Source organism: Carettochelys insculpta, chromosome 6 (genome assembly GCF_033958435.1).
Source record: "Carettochelys insculpta isolate YL-2023 chromosome 6, ASM3395843v1, whole genome shotgun sequence".
Classification (NCBI taxonomy): Eukaryota; Metazoa; Chordata; order Testudines; family Carettochelyidae; genus Carettochelys; species Carettochelys insculpta.
Window position 1 is genome coordinate 103,924,552 of NC_134142.1, and position 15,401 is coordinate 103,939,952.

General features: G+C 49.8%; 1 protein-coding gene across 1 annotated transcript in view; it reads left to right on the forward strand.

Annotated features, from left to right (window-relative positions):
- The window catches only part of INSC (INSC spindle orientation adaptor protein), a 167,243-nt gene extending 152,314 nt beyond the window's left edge, over positions 1 to 14,929 (forward strand). Inside the window, exons 11-13 of the mRNA XM_074998544.1 lie at positions 11,336 to 11,491; positions 12,235 to 12,311; positions 14,801 to 14,929. Coding sequence (XP_074854645.1) covers positions 11,336 to 11,491; positions 12,235 to 12,311; positions 14,801 to 14,929 — 362 coding nt within the window. The remainder of the gene's footprint in view (positions 1 to 11,335; positions 11,492 to 12,234; positions 12,312 to 14,800) is intronic.
- The last annotated feature ends 472 nt before the right edge of the window (positions 14,930 to 15,401 follow it).

Below are 15,401 nucleotides of genomic sequence, written 5' to 3' on the forward strand. Positions count from 1 at the left end.
AGTCGCTAACCCCATGAGGGGATAGGAATAGCACCCTACTTCGACGTTCAACGTCGAAGTAGGGACCGTGTTGTCATTGCGCGTCCCGCAACTTCGAAATAGCGGGGTCCGCCATGGCGGCCATCAGCTGAGGGGTTGAGGGACGCTCTCTCTCCAGCCCCTGCGTGGCTCTATGGTCACCGTGGGCAGCAGCCCTTAGCCCAGGGCTTCTGGCTGCTGCTGCGGCAGCTGGGGATCCATGCTGCAGGCACAGGGTCTGCAACCAGTTGTCGGCTCTGTATATCTTGTGTTGTTTAGTGCAACTGTGTCTGGGAGGGGCCCTTTAAGGGAGCGGCTTTCTGTTGAGTCCGCCCTGTGACCCTGTCTGCAGCTGTGCCTGGCACCCTTATTTCGATGTGTGCTACTTTGGCGTGTAGACATTCCCTCGCAGCGCCTATTTCGATGTGGTGCTGCGCAACGTCGAAGTTGAACATCGACGTTGCCAGCCCTGGAGGACGTGTAGACGTTACTCAGTTGCTACATCGAAATAAGCTATTTCAATGTAGGCTTCACGTGTAGACATAGCCTAGGTGTATTAGCCAAGGGTAGGAATGGTGTCCCTGGCCTCTGATTGTTAGTGGTTGGAGATGGATGGCAGGAAACAAATCAGTTGATCATTATCTTCGGTCCACCCCCTCTAGGGCACCTGGCACTGACTGCTTTTGGCAGACAGGCTACTGGGCTGGATGGACCTTTGGTTTGACCCAGTATGGCCATTCTTATGTTCTTATGAAGAAAGGGATCTGATAAGTCTTCAAACCTGTTAATGCTCCTCTGGAGAAGTCATTGATTAGTTCTTCTCCATTTGCAGTGAAGACATAATGGGCATAATCTACAGCAAGGGAGATTTACGTTAGGAAAAACTTCCTATCTATAAGGGTAGTTTAAATTTTGGAATAGGCATAGGAATAGGGAGGTGTGGAATCCATGTCACTGGGGGAGTTTTAAGGACAAAAATAGTGTCATACAATCTTCTTATCGATAAACTAGACAAATAAAACTTAGATGGGCTTCTGTAAGGTGGATGCATAACTGGCTGGATAACCATTCTCAGAGAGTAGTCATTAACTGTTCACAATCATGCTGGAAGGGCATAACAAGCGGTGTTCCACATGGGTCTGTTTTGGGACTGGTTCTTTTCAATATCTTCATCAACATTTTAAACGTGGGCATAGAGTGTATGCTTATTAAGCTTGCAGATGATACCTAGCTGGGAGAGGTTACACCTGCTTTGGAGGATAGGGTCATAACTGAAAACAATCTGGACAAACTGGAGAAGTGGTCTGAGGTAAATAGGAAGAAGTTTAATAAGGACAGATGCAAAGTGCTTCTCTTAGGAAGGAACTTAAGGGTCATATGGACCAAAGCTGAACATGAATTAACCATGTGATGCTATTGCAAAAAAAAAGTCTAACATGATTCTGGGATGCATTAACAGAAATGTGGTGAGCAAGACATGAAGTCATTCTTCCACTCTGCTCTGCACTGGTTAGGTCTCAAATTGGAGTATTGTGTCCAGTTCTGGGCACCATATTTCAAGAAAGATGTGGAAAAATTGGAGAAGGTCCAGAGAAGAGCAGCAAGAATGATTGAAGGTCTAGAGAACATGAACTATGAGGGAAAATGGAAAGAACTGGGCTTGTTTGGTTTAAAAAAGAGAAGACAGAGAGGACATGATAGCAGTTTTCAAGTACTTAAGAGTGCTACAAAGAGGAGAGAGAAAAATTGTTGTTCTTGGCCTCTGAGGACAGGACAAGAAGAAATGGGCTTAAATTGCAGCAAAGGGGGTTTACATAAGACATTAGGAAAAACTTCCTGACTGTCAGGATGACTAAATTGGACTAAATTTCCTAGGGAGGTTGTGGAATCTTACATCACTGGAGATGTTTCAGAGCAGGTTACATAAATACCTAAGGGGGTAGTCTGGGCAGTGCATGGCCCTGATATGAGTGCAGGGGAGTGGACTTGGTGACCTCTCAAGGTCTTTCTCAGTTCTAGTGTTCTATGATTCTACAAAATTGGGGAAAAATTGTGCATGTTAAAGATGCCCTAGGTTCACTTAATGCAGAGCCTCAGTGCAGAGGGCTGATTATTGATCACCTCTCAAGGATCCTTCCAGTCTTTTATTTCTGTGATTTTATGAAAGACCAAGGTAGTATTGGTGCCTGTAAGGGCTGGAGAATAGTCCTTTGGATAAGGAAGTAGCAGGTCTAACTGATTTATGTGGAGGCACCTGGTAACAACTCAATGGGTAGGCTTATATGACCTTAAAATGGGGCATAAATTCTTGATTTTTTTTTCCTTCTAAAACCAGATGGTTAGTCAGTGATGTTTTGCACAGGTTTTCTGTCACATGAATTTTCTATGAAGTTTTATATGGTTTTCCTTAATATGCTTTTAACAGAAAGGGGTTGAATTTGAATTGCAGACAACACTTTTTAGCAGCTCTACCTTTTCAGTTTTGACCAATATGTCATAACACCAATTGTTTCCTGTTCACACAAAACTTTGTAGATGTAGATTTTGAAGCAAAATGAAGCAATTGGCAGCTTGCTAAATATAATTAAAATCATTTTACCTATTTCTTATGCTATAGCTAAAAGTGTTCATACAGACCTGCTGACAGATGAGTCCAAACTAACCTGGATTAGATAAGGTCCGTGGATATAGGTGGCTTAGGTTTTCATTTCCTTGCTTTTATCTGTCAGATGTCTTTTTATTTGTCAGATGTGTGAGAGAGTGAGTGTGAGGGGGAAGTAAAACTGACTGTCAGCAAAGTTTTCTTGTGTGGGGTATTGATTATGCTATACATCATGGGGGGGGGGGGGGGCGAGGGATAGCTCAGTGTTTTGAGCATTGGCCTGCTAAACCCAGGGTTGTAAGTTCAATCCATGAGGGGGCTGTTTAGGGATCTGGGGCAAATAGGGAAAAAAGGCAGGGGGGATGGTGCTTGGTCCTGCCAAGAGGGCAGGAGACTGGACTTGATGACCTCCCAAGGTTCCTTCTGTTCTATTAGATGTGTATCTCTTTATATCCTTATATTAGGCAAAAGTCTATGTAGGATCATGCTATATGTAAGTTCAATTAATCATCCTGTGAACAGTTCAATAGATCTTTGTCTTTACCTGTGACACACCCACTATTCCAGTCTATGCCTCTCAAACTCAAATACTAAAAGATCTGAGTCCTCCTGAGAGGTGATGAGTACACACCGCTGCCACTGAAGACTGCTAGCCTAATTGTCTGCTCCTTAGATTGGGGTAAACTAGGAGGAACTTTATGGAAGTCAGTGGAGTTACTCATTTGCATTAGTGTGAGGGAAAAAGATCAAGTCCAGTGGGCATGGAGGGTACCTATCATCTAGCTAATCAAGTCCTTACTGAACTGACACTGCAGATTTCAGTAAATTGCACAGCAGTCTGGGGATATGCATGAACACCAGAGCAGTCTAAGTTGAGATCACTCATGCTTACTTCATTTGGGATGAGTAAACCTTATTTGGACATAGACCCAGAGTGTTAAAATGTTAATGCATCAGCACACTCTGCCACCTACTTCTCCCTCTTAGTCAGTGAGATGATGCAAGTAAGTGATCATTTTAGTTCTGGCATATGTCCATGCAAAACCTAGACTTAATTAACCAAAGTGTGTTTGTGGTACAGTAAAGTCTGCACATTTCCTTTCTGTTGGAAGCTCATACTGAGGCAGCTGCCTCTAGGCTTGTGAAAAGAGCTGAAAGTTAATTTGTGCATAATCGTTTCCTGTGTCTGTGTAATATGGCAACAATTCGCAGTTGGTTAGAAACCAGAGATACTGATGAGACAAGAGTCTTTTGGCATTGGAAGAGCTTGGGTGGGCTCTCTTCTCAACTTCAGTTTCTAGTTTTGTTTCTTTTGCTAATTGACAGCAATTAACATTTGTGTTAATTATGTGAATACTATAATAAAATATAACAAAATAGTATCATGATACAGGTATTAAATAACAGATATGAGCTACGTCTACACGTGAACGCTACATCGAAGTAGCTTATTTCGATGTAGCAACATCGAAATAGGCTATTTTGATGAATAACGTCTACACGTCCTCCAGGGCTGGCAACGTCGACGTTGCGCAGCACCACGTCGAAATAGGCGCTGCGAGGGAACGTCTACACGCCAAAGTAGCACACATCGAAATAAGGGTGCCAGGCACAGCTGCAGACAGGGTCACAGGGCGGACTAGCGCTTCCGGGGCAACAGCTAGCCGCTCCCTTAAAGGGCCCCTCCCAGACACACGCAGCCTGCACAGCACGCGGTCTGAAGAGCCATAGGCACACAGACCTCGGGCAACGCAGTCATGGACCCCCAGCAGCAGCAGCAGCCAGAGGTCCATCCAGCCCTCCTGGCAGGAGCAGGGCTCGCCCTGATCCATGCCATGCGGGAGGCAGCTGAGCACCTCCTTGCCACACCGGAGGAGGAGGAGCAGCCTGCAGGGGAGCAGGACTCAAGCCCCAACCGTTCAGCACCCCGAAACCCCCCCCCCCCCGCCTCACACGTCGTCGCCTCTGGAGCTACCCCACCAGCACCAACTGGTGGGAGTGGCTGGTGCTTGAGGAGTGGGACGACGACCGCTGGCTCAGGAACTTCAGGATGAGCCAGCAGACATTTATGGAGCTGTGCCAGTGGCTCACCCCCGCACTCAGGCACCAGGACACCGCCATGCGGCATGCCCTCCCTGTGGAGAAACGGGTCGGCATCGCTGTCTGGAAGCTGGCCACTCCAGACAGCTACCAATCCGTGGGCCAGCAGTTTGGTGTTGGCAAGGCCATCGTCGGGGCTGTCCTCATGGAGGTAAGAGGACCCACGGGGGGAGGTGGGGAGGGCAGGGGAGGGAAGGGCAGGGGCCGGGGGGCCGGGCAGGGCCCCGCACACCCAGCTCACCCCTCATTGGTGCTATCCCATGTTCTTTCCATGCAGGTTGTGCGTGCCATCAACGCCATACTCCTGCACAGGCTCGTGAGGCTGGGGGACCCAGATGCCACCATAGCCGGCTTTGCCACGCTGGGCTTCCCCAGTTGCTTCGGGGCTCTGGATGGGACTCACATCCCCATCCGCGCCCCGCAACACAGTGGAGGACGCTACCTCAACTGCAAGTGCTACCACTCAGTGGTCCTTCAGGCCTTGGTGGACAGCCGGGGCTGGTTCCAGGACATTTATGTAGGCTGGCCTGGCAGCACCCACGACTCCCGGGTTTTCCAGAACTTGGGCCTGTGCCGCTGGCTGGAGGCGGGGACCTACATCCCCCAGCAGGAGATCCCTCTGGGGGACACCACCATGCCCCCCTGCATCATCACAGATGCGGCATACCCCCTCCGGCCCTGGCTCATGTACCCGTACACGGGCTATCTCTCTGCCAGTCAGGAGCGCTTCAACCAGCGCCTGAATCATGCGCGCCAGGTGGTGGAGCGCTCCTTTGGCAGCCTCAAAGGGCGCTGGAGATGTCTCCTCACCCGCTTGGATGCGGGGCCCACCAACATCCCCCAGATTGTGGGTGCCTGCTGCGCCCTACACAGTCTGGTGGAAAGCAAGGGGGAGGCCTTTTTTCAGGGCTGGGCTGTGGAGGCCGGCAGGGCCAACGTGCAGCCACCCGCTGCCCCCAGTCGGCAGGTGGACCCCGAAGGGACCCGGGTCCGGGAGGCCCTGCGGGCCCACTTTGATGATGAGGCCACGGCGTGAACTCTGCAAGGCCCCCCACCGCCCCCCCTTCCTCCACCACACTACCTGCCCCTATGCCCACACCACGGAGCACCCAACCGCACCCCCCCCACACTTTTCCTGGACAAAAGACAGCACGCACTTGTGGCTAAAATTTAACTGGTTTTTCTTTGAGAACTTTGTTTTTTTGGAACTATAATTAAAACAAGAACAAACTATATACAAGATGTGTGTAACAAAAGTAATGTGTACAAGTAAAACAATAGTAATAAAAAAGTTTGTTCACTAAAAAGAAAACCAGGGATGATAAAGGGGAGAACTATTTACATGGGAGGGGATGGGGCAAAGGGGGGCACAAAAAAAGAGAACTAAAACTGTCCATCATTGTCCTTTTTTAAAAATCAACTATATACAGGGGGGGGGGCACGTCCCGGGCCCCACGCCCCTAAAGTCCGGCACTGGGGGTGGGCGGCCGGGAGCCCCGCCGTGGCCACAGCCCTGTCCGGGGCTGGCTGGGGGCGGGGCGGACTGGAAGATATGCCCGGTGAGTCTCAGCCGGCTCCAGGGGTCCCTCGTCAGTCCGGCCCTCGCTGGTGGATGGCGGGGCGACGGCGGATGGGACGGCGATGAGCGGAGCAGCAGGTGGTGCAGCAGGTGGAGCAGTCAGGGCGGGCGCTGCGGCGGCCGGCGCGGCATGGGGGGCCAGGTAGTCCACAAGGCGGTTGAAAGTGTCCATGTAGGCCCCCCATACCTCTTGGCACCAGGCCAGTGCCCGCTCCTGCAGTTCGAGGTGGCATTGCTCCACCCGCAGGCGCTGCTCCGCCACCTCCAGCAGCCAACGGTGGATGGCCAGCAGCTGGGGGTCCCTCGCCGTCGACTGGTGGTGGTGTGGGGTCCGCCGTCTAGCCTGCCATGGGGCCAGTTGGTCCTCAGCCGAGGGGCTTGCCTGGAGCGATGGCCCCGGAGGGGTCTCCGGGACCACTGATGCCTCGCCGGCACTCTCTTCCGGTCCTTCGGATGGTGCAGCTGTGGGACACAGGAGAGGAGTGGGGGAAGAAGAATGGAGACATGCGTTAGTGTGGGCCCCAAGCCGTGGCCTTTGTCCCCCCAGCCCTGTGCTGCAGGTTCCCCATCCCCGTCCCCGGGAGATGCTGCTGTGATGGATGGGGTTCAGGGGTCCCCCTGCACTGCACCCCGTCCCCTGGTGGGAGCGACTCTCACTTCACTCCGCAGGGTCTGACAGGAGAAGTTTCTTAAGTCACAGATGCCCAGTTTCTCCCAGGAGTGACAGCACCAGCTGTCAGAAGAGACAGTCCTTCCAACCCGTCCTGGGGAGAAGACCCCAAGGGGTGCCCCTCTGGGATGTAGCTTTCCCCCTCCTCAGGCTGGCTGCCTTCCAGCTCTCCCTTCCCCTAGCCTCCACCTGCGGCCCCCGCCCCCCCGCAATTCAAAGCCAGCTCGGCTCCTCCCTCCTGTTTGTTCAGGGCAGAGGTGTCACCTGCCAGCTGTAGCCCCACGATCATCCTTTGTCCCTGGGAGCTATTCGGCTCTTGTTGCTCATATCTAGCCTAAGTGTCCCTTTTGCACTCCCCCCACTCCATCACATGCTGCTGCTGCTGCTGCAGGGTGTCCCACCCCCTCCTCCCGGGGGCCCCTCGAGGTTCCACTCCCCCCTGCCCCGGGGATGGGGCATGGCACTGTCGTGCGGGGTGGGGCGGGGGCAGGGGCAGGGGCTGATGCACTGCTGTGAGGGACATGGCCCTGCTGTCCTTGGGGCCATGGCCATGTGAGCATGTGGGGGGCCCTGGACACACATCTATTACCCCCGCCTCTCAAGCCCAGGGGTGTACACCAGAGGGGGGTACATACCTGTCGGTCCACTCCCACGGTCCGGAGATCCCCGGGGGGTGGAGGCCCGGCTGCTGCTCCGGGATGGCAGGAGGAGGATCTGCAGCCCGGATTCTGCGGAGGAGCCCCCCCACCTCCTCCTCCTCCTCCTGCCGTGATGTCCCTGGGGTGGGCTCCGGGGGGGGCCCCCAGGGTGCGGGGCTTACCTCCGGGGCGGACTCCAGCTGAAGGGCCTGCTGGGGCTCGTCGGCCGAAGTATCAAGGGTGGCCGGAGGGGAGGAGGTGTGCCGGGGGCCCAGGATGTCCCTGAGCTCCCTGTAAAAGGGGCAAGTGACGGGGACGGCCCCAGATCGTCCGGCCGCATCCCGGGCCCGGGCGTAACCCTGCCGCAGCTCTTTCACCTTACTCCTGACGTGATCAGGAGTGCGGGCAGGGTGACCCTGGGCGGCCAGGCCCTCGGCCAGCCGAGCAAATGCATCCGCGTTCCGCCTCTTGCCCCCCATTACCTGGAGCACCTCCTCCTTGCTCCAGAGCCCCAGCAGGTCCCGTAGCTCGGCCTCCGTCCAGGAGGGGCCCCGCTGCCGCTTGCCAGCCCGGCTGCCCGCCTGGCTGGGCTGGCTGCCCTGGCTCCCCTTGGTGGGGGAGGTCCCCTGAGGGCACTGGGGGCGCTGCCGGGTGGCCATTGAGGGTCCTGTGCCTCCTGTGGCTGCTGAGGGACGTGCAGGCTGGCCGCGTGTCTGAGCTGCTGCCTGCATGTTCCCTCAGCTTCCTGCACAGGAAGGGAGGGGGAGGGGACCTTTAAGGGGCCGCTCCACGCGGCCACCATTGAACTGAGGGGCTAGAGAGAGCGTCTCTCAACCCCTCAGCTGATGGCCGCCATGGAGGACCCCGCAATTTCGAAGTTGCAGGACGCGCAACAACTACACGGTCCCTCCTTCGATGTTGAACGTCGAAGTAGGGCGCTATCCCCATCTCCTGATGAGGATAGCGAGTTCGACGTCTCGCCGCCTAACGTCGAAGTTAACTTCGAAATAGCGCCCGACGCGTGTAGCCGTGACGGGCGCTATTTCGAAGTTAGTGCCGCTACTTCGAAGTAGCGTGCACGTGTAGACACGGCTATAGGTAACAACAAATACACTGCCAAAAGTGTACAGACTGTTGAAATTCTAAGTGAAATCCTGGCTCTTGTAAAATAATGTGAGTTCAGTTGCAATGGAATGGAAAAGGGCCTTCATATCCTTTAAAATATTTTCAGTGTAGTATTTCTCTGCTTTTCGCTTGCTTTCTTTCTCTGAGTAGGTTTCAAGAACATTATAATTTTAATAATCTGGTAGCTGCTCTAATCTCTTTATCATTAAATCCTGTTTTAAAAGGTATCATGATAGCCATAAGACTTACGTTTAGGGTGTTTTGCTCTGGCTATACAGGGTGTGTGATATTTTAGTGTATCTGTAACTAAAACACTTGTAACTAGTTCCCCAGTAGGTGCTTCCCTGTAATTTAAGTCATCAGGGGTCTGGGAGTGACAAGGAAGCTTTTTCTCTTACGGTGTGGAAGAGTCCAGGGACCTAATGGGTCAGTGGAACATCTGAGTACAGTAGTTATTTCACTGCTGTTTTGATTGTGGTGTTACAGGTATGCAGGGTTGCCTGTAGAATCAGAACAGACATTGTACAGGGTACATAGCATAAGATAATGCAAAGGATTTTCCTTTCCCTTACACTTCTGCAAAGAGTCTGGCTCCCTCAAAACACGAGGACTCATGACTCTAGCTTGGCTGGTGGTATGTCTGTTAGGGGTTGTGCATGAAAAAGGCTATGAGTCTGTTCCCTCTGCACTAGCCAACAGAGCTGCAGGGACATGGTGCCATGTGCATGCTTCCCTAGTAACAGTATATAGCATGTATCTGCAGCAATCGCTGTGTAACAGGGAACCTTCTGCAGCTCAAAGACTGCAAAATGCAGTAATGCCTTTTCCTGGGGGGGGGTGTGCACACTTCTACATATATATACATGTGCCCCCGCTAGTCAAAAAGTGACCAGTGAATCTGGGTGTGCATCTTGAAACATCTTAAAGGAGTCAGGTATTTAGAGAGAGTGCAGAGAAGTATCTCCTCCCTGCATGAGACAGTGGATGTGGGGAAGAGGTCTACGTTTTGCCATTAGACCGGCAAGCTAGACATGATGAGTCAGTGACCTCACTGCATCCTTTCCCATATTAGGCCAGCAAACTGGAAGTCTTCAGAGTCAACTGCAGTAACATTAACCCAGCACACTCAAGATATTGAACCACACATATCACAGCTGTTTGTGCCATGATTAGGTTGGCAGAATTTGACATTTGGTATCTTTTCAGTTTTAATTTTGAATTGTACAGTTTCAGGAAATCAAGGCAGGGAGGGGCTGATGTTAAGGCAATACTGATATCAAGGTTGTTGGGGGTTCCCAGAACTGAAAGCAAGGCTGCAGAGGGCTCCCTCACACTTCTGCAGAGCTACTGACACTTACCTGATCCTTGCAGGCACAAGGCATGGGGAAGACAGGTGCTGGCAGAGGAGAGATCTCCCCAGAATTCCCAGCTGGTGAAGGAATGGAGCTGTGAGTCCAGGAAGGAGATCTCCCTTTCCTGCTGCAGGACTAGTAACACATGGTGCAGGGCAGAGGTTGCACTCCTCTGACTATTAGAGAGATTATATCTTTAGTCTAGCCCAGCATGTTAGCGGAAAATGACATTTACCAATATCGATCCATTTAAATGGAATCCTGCCAAAACTAGCCATGTTCACAGACTGGCAAATTAGATCTGCTGACCCAATGATGTCACAGAGTCCTTAGTCTTGGTGCAAACCTCGCACGCTAATGCTGCTGAGCCATAAGCACAATGGCCTGTGCACATCACATCAAAGTAGCAAGGTAGAGGTACTTAATAATTTCACAAGGGCTTTGAGCTTAACATCAGTCAGTGGGAGAGCTAATTACTTCATAGAAGCTTTTAGCTGGACATTGTCCCAGCAAAGTAGATCTGCTGAGTGGAAATTTAAAATAAGGGTAAATGTTACAGTAGTTATGGGGTTCAGTTCTGAGAACTGGAAACCAAGGCACGTACCGTGCGGGGAGGAGGTTGAATGAATAAACTCAATCATAAAATATTGCTGAGAATACAACAAAACCAAAAGACTCTCAGGCATGCAAAATGGATGTGCAAGAAGACATTAATGTATGTAAGTTTCACTGAAGTCCATGGGAAACCTACCATGCATTGTAACTGAGAATTCAGCCTATTAGCTATGATTAAATTAAACATTAAAAAGGTGTTTGAAGTCATATGAGCGGCAAAGGCCTGTAACATGCATGTAACTGACCTGAAACCTCTTCTGATGTACTTCAGGTCCCTTTGTGTAGGTTCATCTGGAATTAGAGGTTTAGAATTACAAGCATTGCCATGGACTTTGAGCCAGATGGGGTAGGTCAGTCTAAAATCCAGGTGTCCAGTTTGTACTAGAACAATGTAGAGGGAAGAGAGGAACTGTGAATGTATTTGCTGGTTCCGTATGTCTCTTAGCCTCCTGTAGGCAACACATATTTTTGGGCAGAAACAGGTTGTGCGTATGTTCTGAACAGCACAATCATATGTTGCAGTTGTGTACTCACTATTTTGGGCTAAATCTGCTTCACTTTCATACAAGAAAGTGGTTTGAAAGTTTTTATTGTTCTCTGGCAGAGGTACTAACAGCAACTTTCACACCTTTGTAGGTGTTCAGCTTTTAATGGAAATGCTCTTTGAGAGATCATCTTCTGGGAATTCAGCAGAAATCGCCGCTTGTGAGCGTGTTCAGCAGAAATCTGCAGTTACTCTGGCACGGCTCAGCCGAGACCCTGAAGTTGCAGATGCAGCCATAAAACTCAGCTGTAAGATGTTAATGCTAATCTAGTGGCAGACTATAAGCATGGTGAGGATGACGTTCTGCTGAGACTAGAGCAGCAGAGCCTCTTGCTGGTTTAGTCAAGGAGAGAGGCTCTCTTAGTCTCTTATTAATGGCTGCTCTGCAGATCCCAAGGTTCCTCACAGAATCTGAGCTGACAGTGGATGTTGAGGGTGTACGATGGCTAATTTTTCAGTGGAAACTGAGATGCAGCTTCCTCCTATATATAGCTAAGGATAGAGGGAATACTGAGCCCTTACAATGACTTGCGGAAACAGTGACACCTGAAGATTCAGCATCTCCTGTCTCCTCAACTTACAACATCATACATATGTGACTAGTCGGATCCCCCAGCAAAGAGAGAAACTAGGATCCAGAGTTTTTCCAATTTTTAAAACTTTTGTTTTGGGGAGTTAGGGAATGATGGATAGGATGTATTTTAGGTTAACTCTTTTCATTGTAAAAAGAGCAGTAGAGGGTAAAAACAATGCATTTATTTGTACTTCTCTGTTTTTCTAACCGGCAATTTTTAGTTGCATAGCTTGTTCTAATGCATGAGAGGAGAATTCCTTCTACACATTTTGTGTAGTGTTGTATTAATTCACAATTGTACTAAATGAGACAGATAAAACTAAAGAATCCACTGGGCTGAATTTGGGTGTCAAAATGGGAGCGTTTCAGATAACAACAAATGTTGCTTCTTCTCTTCATTGTTATTTACACTTCTAGGTATTCCGCGCCTTGTAGAACTCTGCAGATCACCCACTGAAAGAAACAACAGTGATTCTGTTCTAGTGGCTTGTCTGGTAGGTACATTTAAACCATCCCTTATCCTGAAAAATGAAGAAATCCCATTTGTTTCATTGGGATTTCAGTATGCATAAGTATCACAAGTTTGCAAATTGCATATGAGGCTCAGCTCCTTCCCGTCTTGGACCAGTGCCATGTATCTTAATTCCCATTAAAATCAAGATTCATGCGCTGTGATCAGGTGTATCAGTCTCTTCAGAGCTCCCTGATTGGGACCCCACACTATACGCCCCCTTGAGAAAGGATTGGGGGGGTCCTCTAAGGCTGTTTAAAAAGGCTGTACATAAGCAGTCAGTTGAGAACCCAGCAGCCTCAAATAAAAGGAGCTTTATGGCTTGCACAGGTCAGTTTGTAGCTGGGACCAGATGGATGAAGGTGTCTCTGCTATTGTGGGAGTAACTCAATGGACTGACTGGATATTAGAGGACTTGACGATTTGGCAGGCAGGCTTATGTCATCTTTATTCTCAGTGAAGTTACAGTCCTCATGACCAGTGTGCCCTCTAATTTTGTCCATTCATGTGTGGAATGATTTTTGTTACATGTACCAGTGGGGAGCTGATGTGTCATGTAAACAGACAGTGTATGGTGGGGGGTGGCACCAATGAATTAGGGAATGGGGTGTGGGATGGGGGCTCCATCTGGGGGTGCAGACTCTGGCATGGAACCAGGGATGAGGGATGCAGGCTGCCCTGTGGAGAGATTATTACCCCCAGCCTGCTCTCACTGCAGCAGCTCTGGGTGCCTGTCCTCCAGCTGGGTGCCCAAGAAGGGCACCTCTCCCCTGGCAGAGATGGCTCTGGGGAAGTTCCAGGTTGTGCACTGTGGCTAGGGGAGAGGCATACTTCTCCAGCCCAAGCACTGACCATGTGCAATAGAAGGTGGAGTGCAGGCAGGGCGGCGCGGGTGGTGGCCTTGGATCTGGCATAGAGCACCTGTGGCCAGATTGTGAGACAGATTGTCATTCTGCTTCACACACACTGTTCAGACATGGGTATAGTCAGGACAACAGGTATCAGAGGCAAAGGAAGGTGATGCCTCCCCAGAATGACTGGCTGCCCCAGCCCACACTCTTTCCCCCAGGGCAGGCTCTCCCATTCAGCATGGCTTCCCTAGTTTCCTGAGGCTGTCTGGGCTTCATCCCTGTGTGGCCAGCCCTCCCCATGCTCCATGAGGGGCCAAGCCAAATGTTGTCTGCCCTCTCTGTGCTCAGGCAGGGCCAGGGAAACCTGAGCTACAAACCACCCCTGTGCTTTAGGGGTGGGGCTGTGGGACTCAAGTGCTCTAGCGGCACTGGACTACAGGCCACCTGTGCTAAGGGGCCAGGGCAAGCCACCAGCAGCCTATTCTTGGGGTGGGGGGCTGTGCTGTGCTGCAGGCTATCCATGCTCAAGGGCTGTGGCTGCCTGTGCTCATGGAGGGAGAGTGCAGGGCCACTCGTACTCTGGGGAGGCTGGGGAAAGCTGTGGGCTGTCCATGCTGGGGAGGAAGGCACAGAGCACCTGTGAGCAGGGTGTTGGGGGCCACCTGTGCTTGGAGGGGACCTGCCCTTATAGTGTGGGGGCTTGGTTCCCATGAGGACCTTGGGCAGCAATGGCAGGCTTTCAGGTAGCAGCAGGCAGGACTGGGTGCCTGGCTTCCCCAGTCCTAGATTCATCCACTGCCTGTGTTTATAGTGAAAATAAGTTTATTATCAAAGGATAGAAATTCAGATGGCAGCTGGCAGGAATATTGGAAACAAATTGTTACATGTAAAACAATCATAACAAACCAGAGACTTTAATTAAGTAGGTATTCTTTTCTCACATAGAGAAATCTCACTCAAAGTCCTTTCAGGATCTTACAGCTAAGTTGACTGTGACCCTCCATGCTAATATCTGATACCTGCATGAAGGATCCAGGGTGTGGTTCTGTGCACTCCCATATACCACAGCAATCCGTTATATTTACTTGTAGAGAGTTTCCCCTTATTTTATTTAATTCATCTGGTAAGTTTCCTCTCTTGAAGATTGTACACTCCCTTGGTGAGCATTTGGCTCACTATGCAAACAACCATCCACTATGAGACATACAATGCCCCCCATGTACATAACCTGAGACAGAGAGAAGTGTCCATTGCCTCCTGCTTGAAAGGAAACTGTCTGAGACCTGATAACTCCTGGTTACCTGCCTTAAGATTGTAATTTTCAGTATGGTCACACAACTCCTTAGATAGCCATGTGTATATGTCACAAAGCAATTGACCAGTGGGGAAGGGAAACAAAGGGACAGAAAGTGAAATGTCTTGCCAAAGATCACATAACAAGTCATGTACTCAAATTCATTGAAAAGATCAGTTTCACATTTATATTAGGAGGGAAGTTTAGCTGGATGAGTGGATAATTCAGTCTAGAATATAGGCGCTATGCACAGGGCTCAAATTCATGTATTGGCTATTATTGGTAGGTACCATATGTCTTTAATTGTGCTTTTATTGTTTCTGACAGGCAGCCTTACGGAGACTAGCAGTTATGAGTCCTGATGGCCTTGAGGATTCAGATTTCCAGCAGTTGGTAAAGCCAAGGCTTGTGGATTCCTTTTTGCTGTGCACCAACATGGAAGAGAGCTTTGTATAAATTACTAAACAAACCCCCCAAAAGCAATCAGGATAACACATGCACAATGATGTAATTCTAGCAGTATTATTTATGATTAAATTATTTTAAAGTGATTAAGGTCTGATATGTAGAGGAAAAGAAACAGAAACAGCAATCTTTTATCAGTGGTTGAGCAAGTAATTTCCCCACACTTTCTCTGCAGTACTTATGGATCAGAAAATTATATGGATCAATGGATTAGAAAATTATAACTGTTGTCACTTTTTTGTGTAGATTTGGGCCCAGATTTTCTGCATGCTTACACTGGTGTGATGAGATGACATCATGAATATTAAGGTGAATTTGGCCCCATGATTTTAAATGTTATGGTATTTCATCCCTGCTATTTCTTTGTAATTACAGTACTACTAAGTGGTCTAAAAGATTTATTAGCTTAATGCCCTCAGGTATCACAAGTTGATTCTTAAAAATAAAAATATAAAAAAGCTCG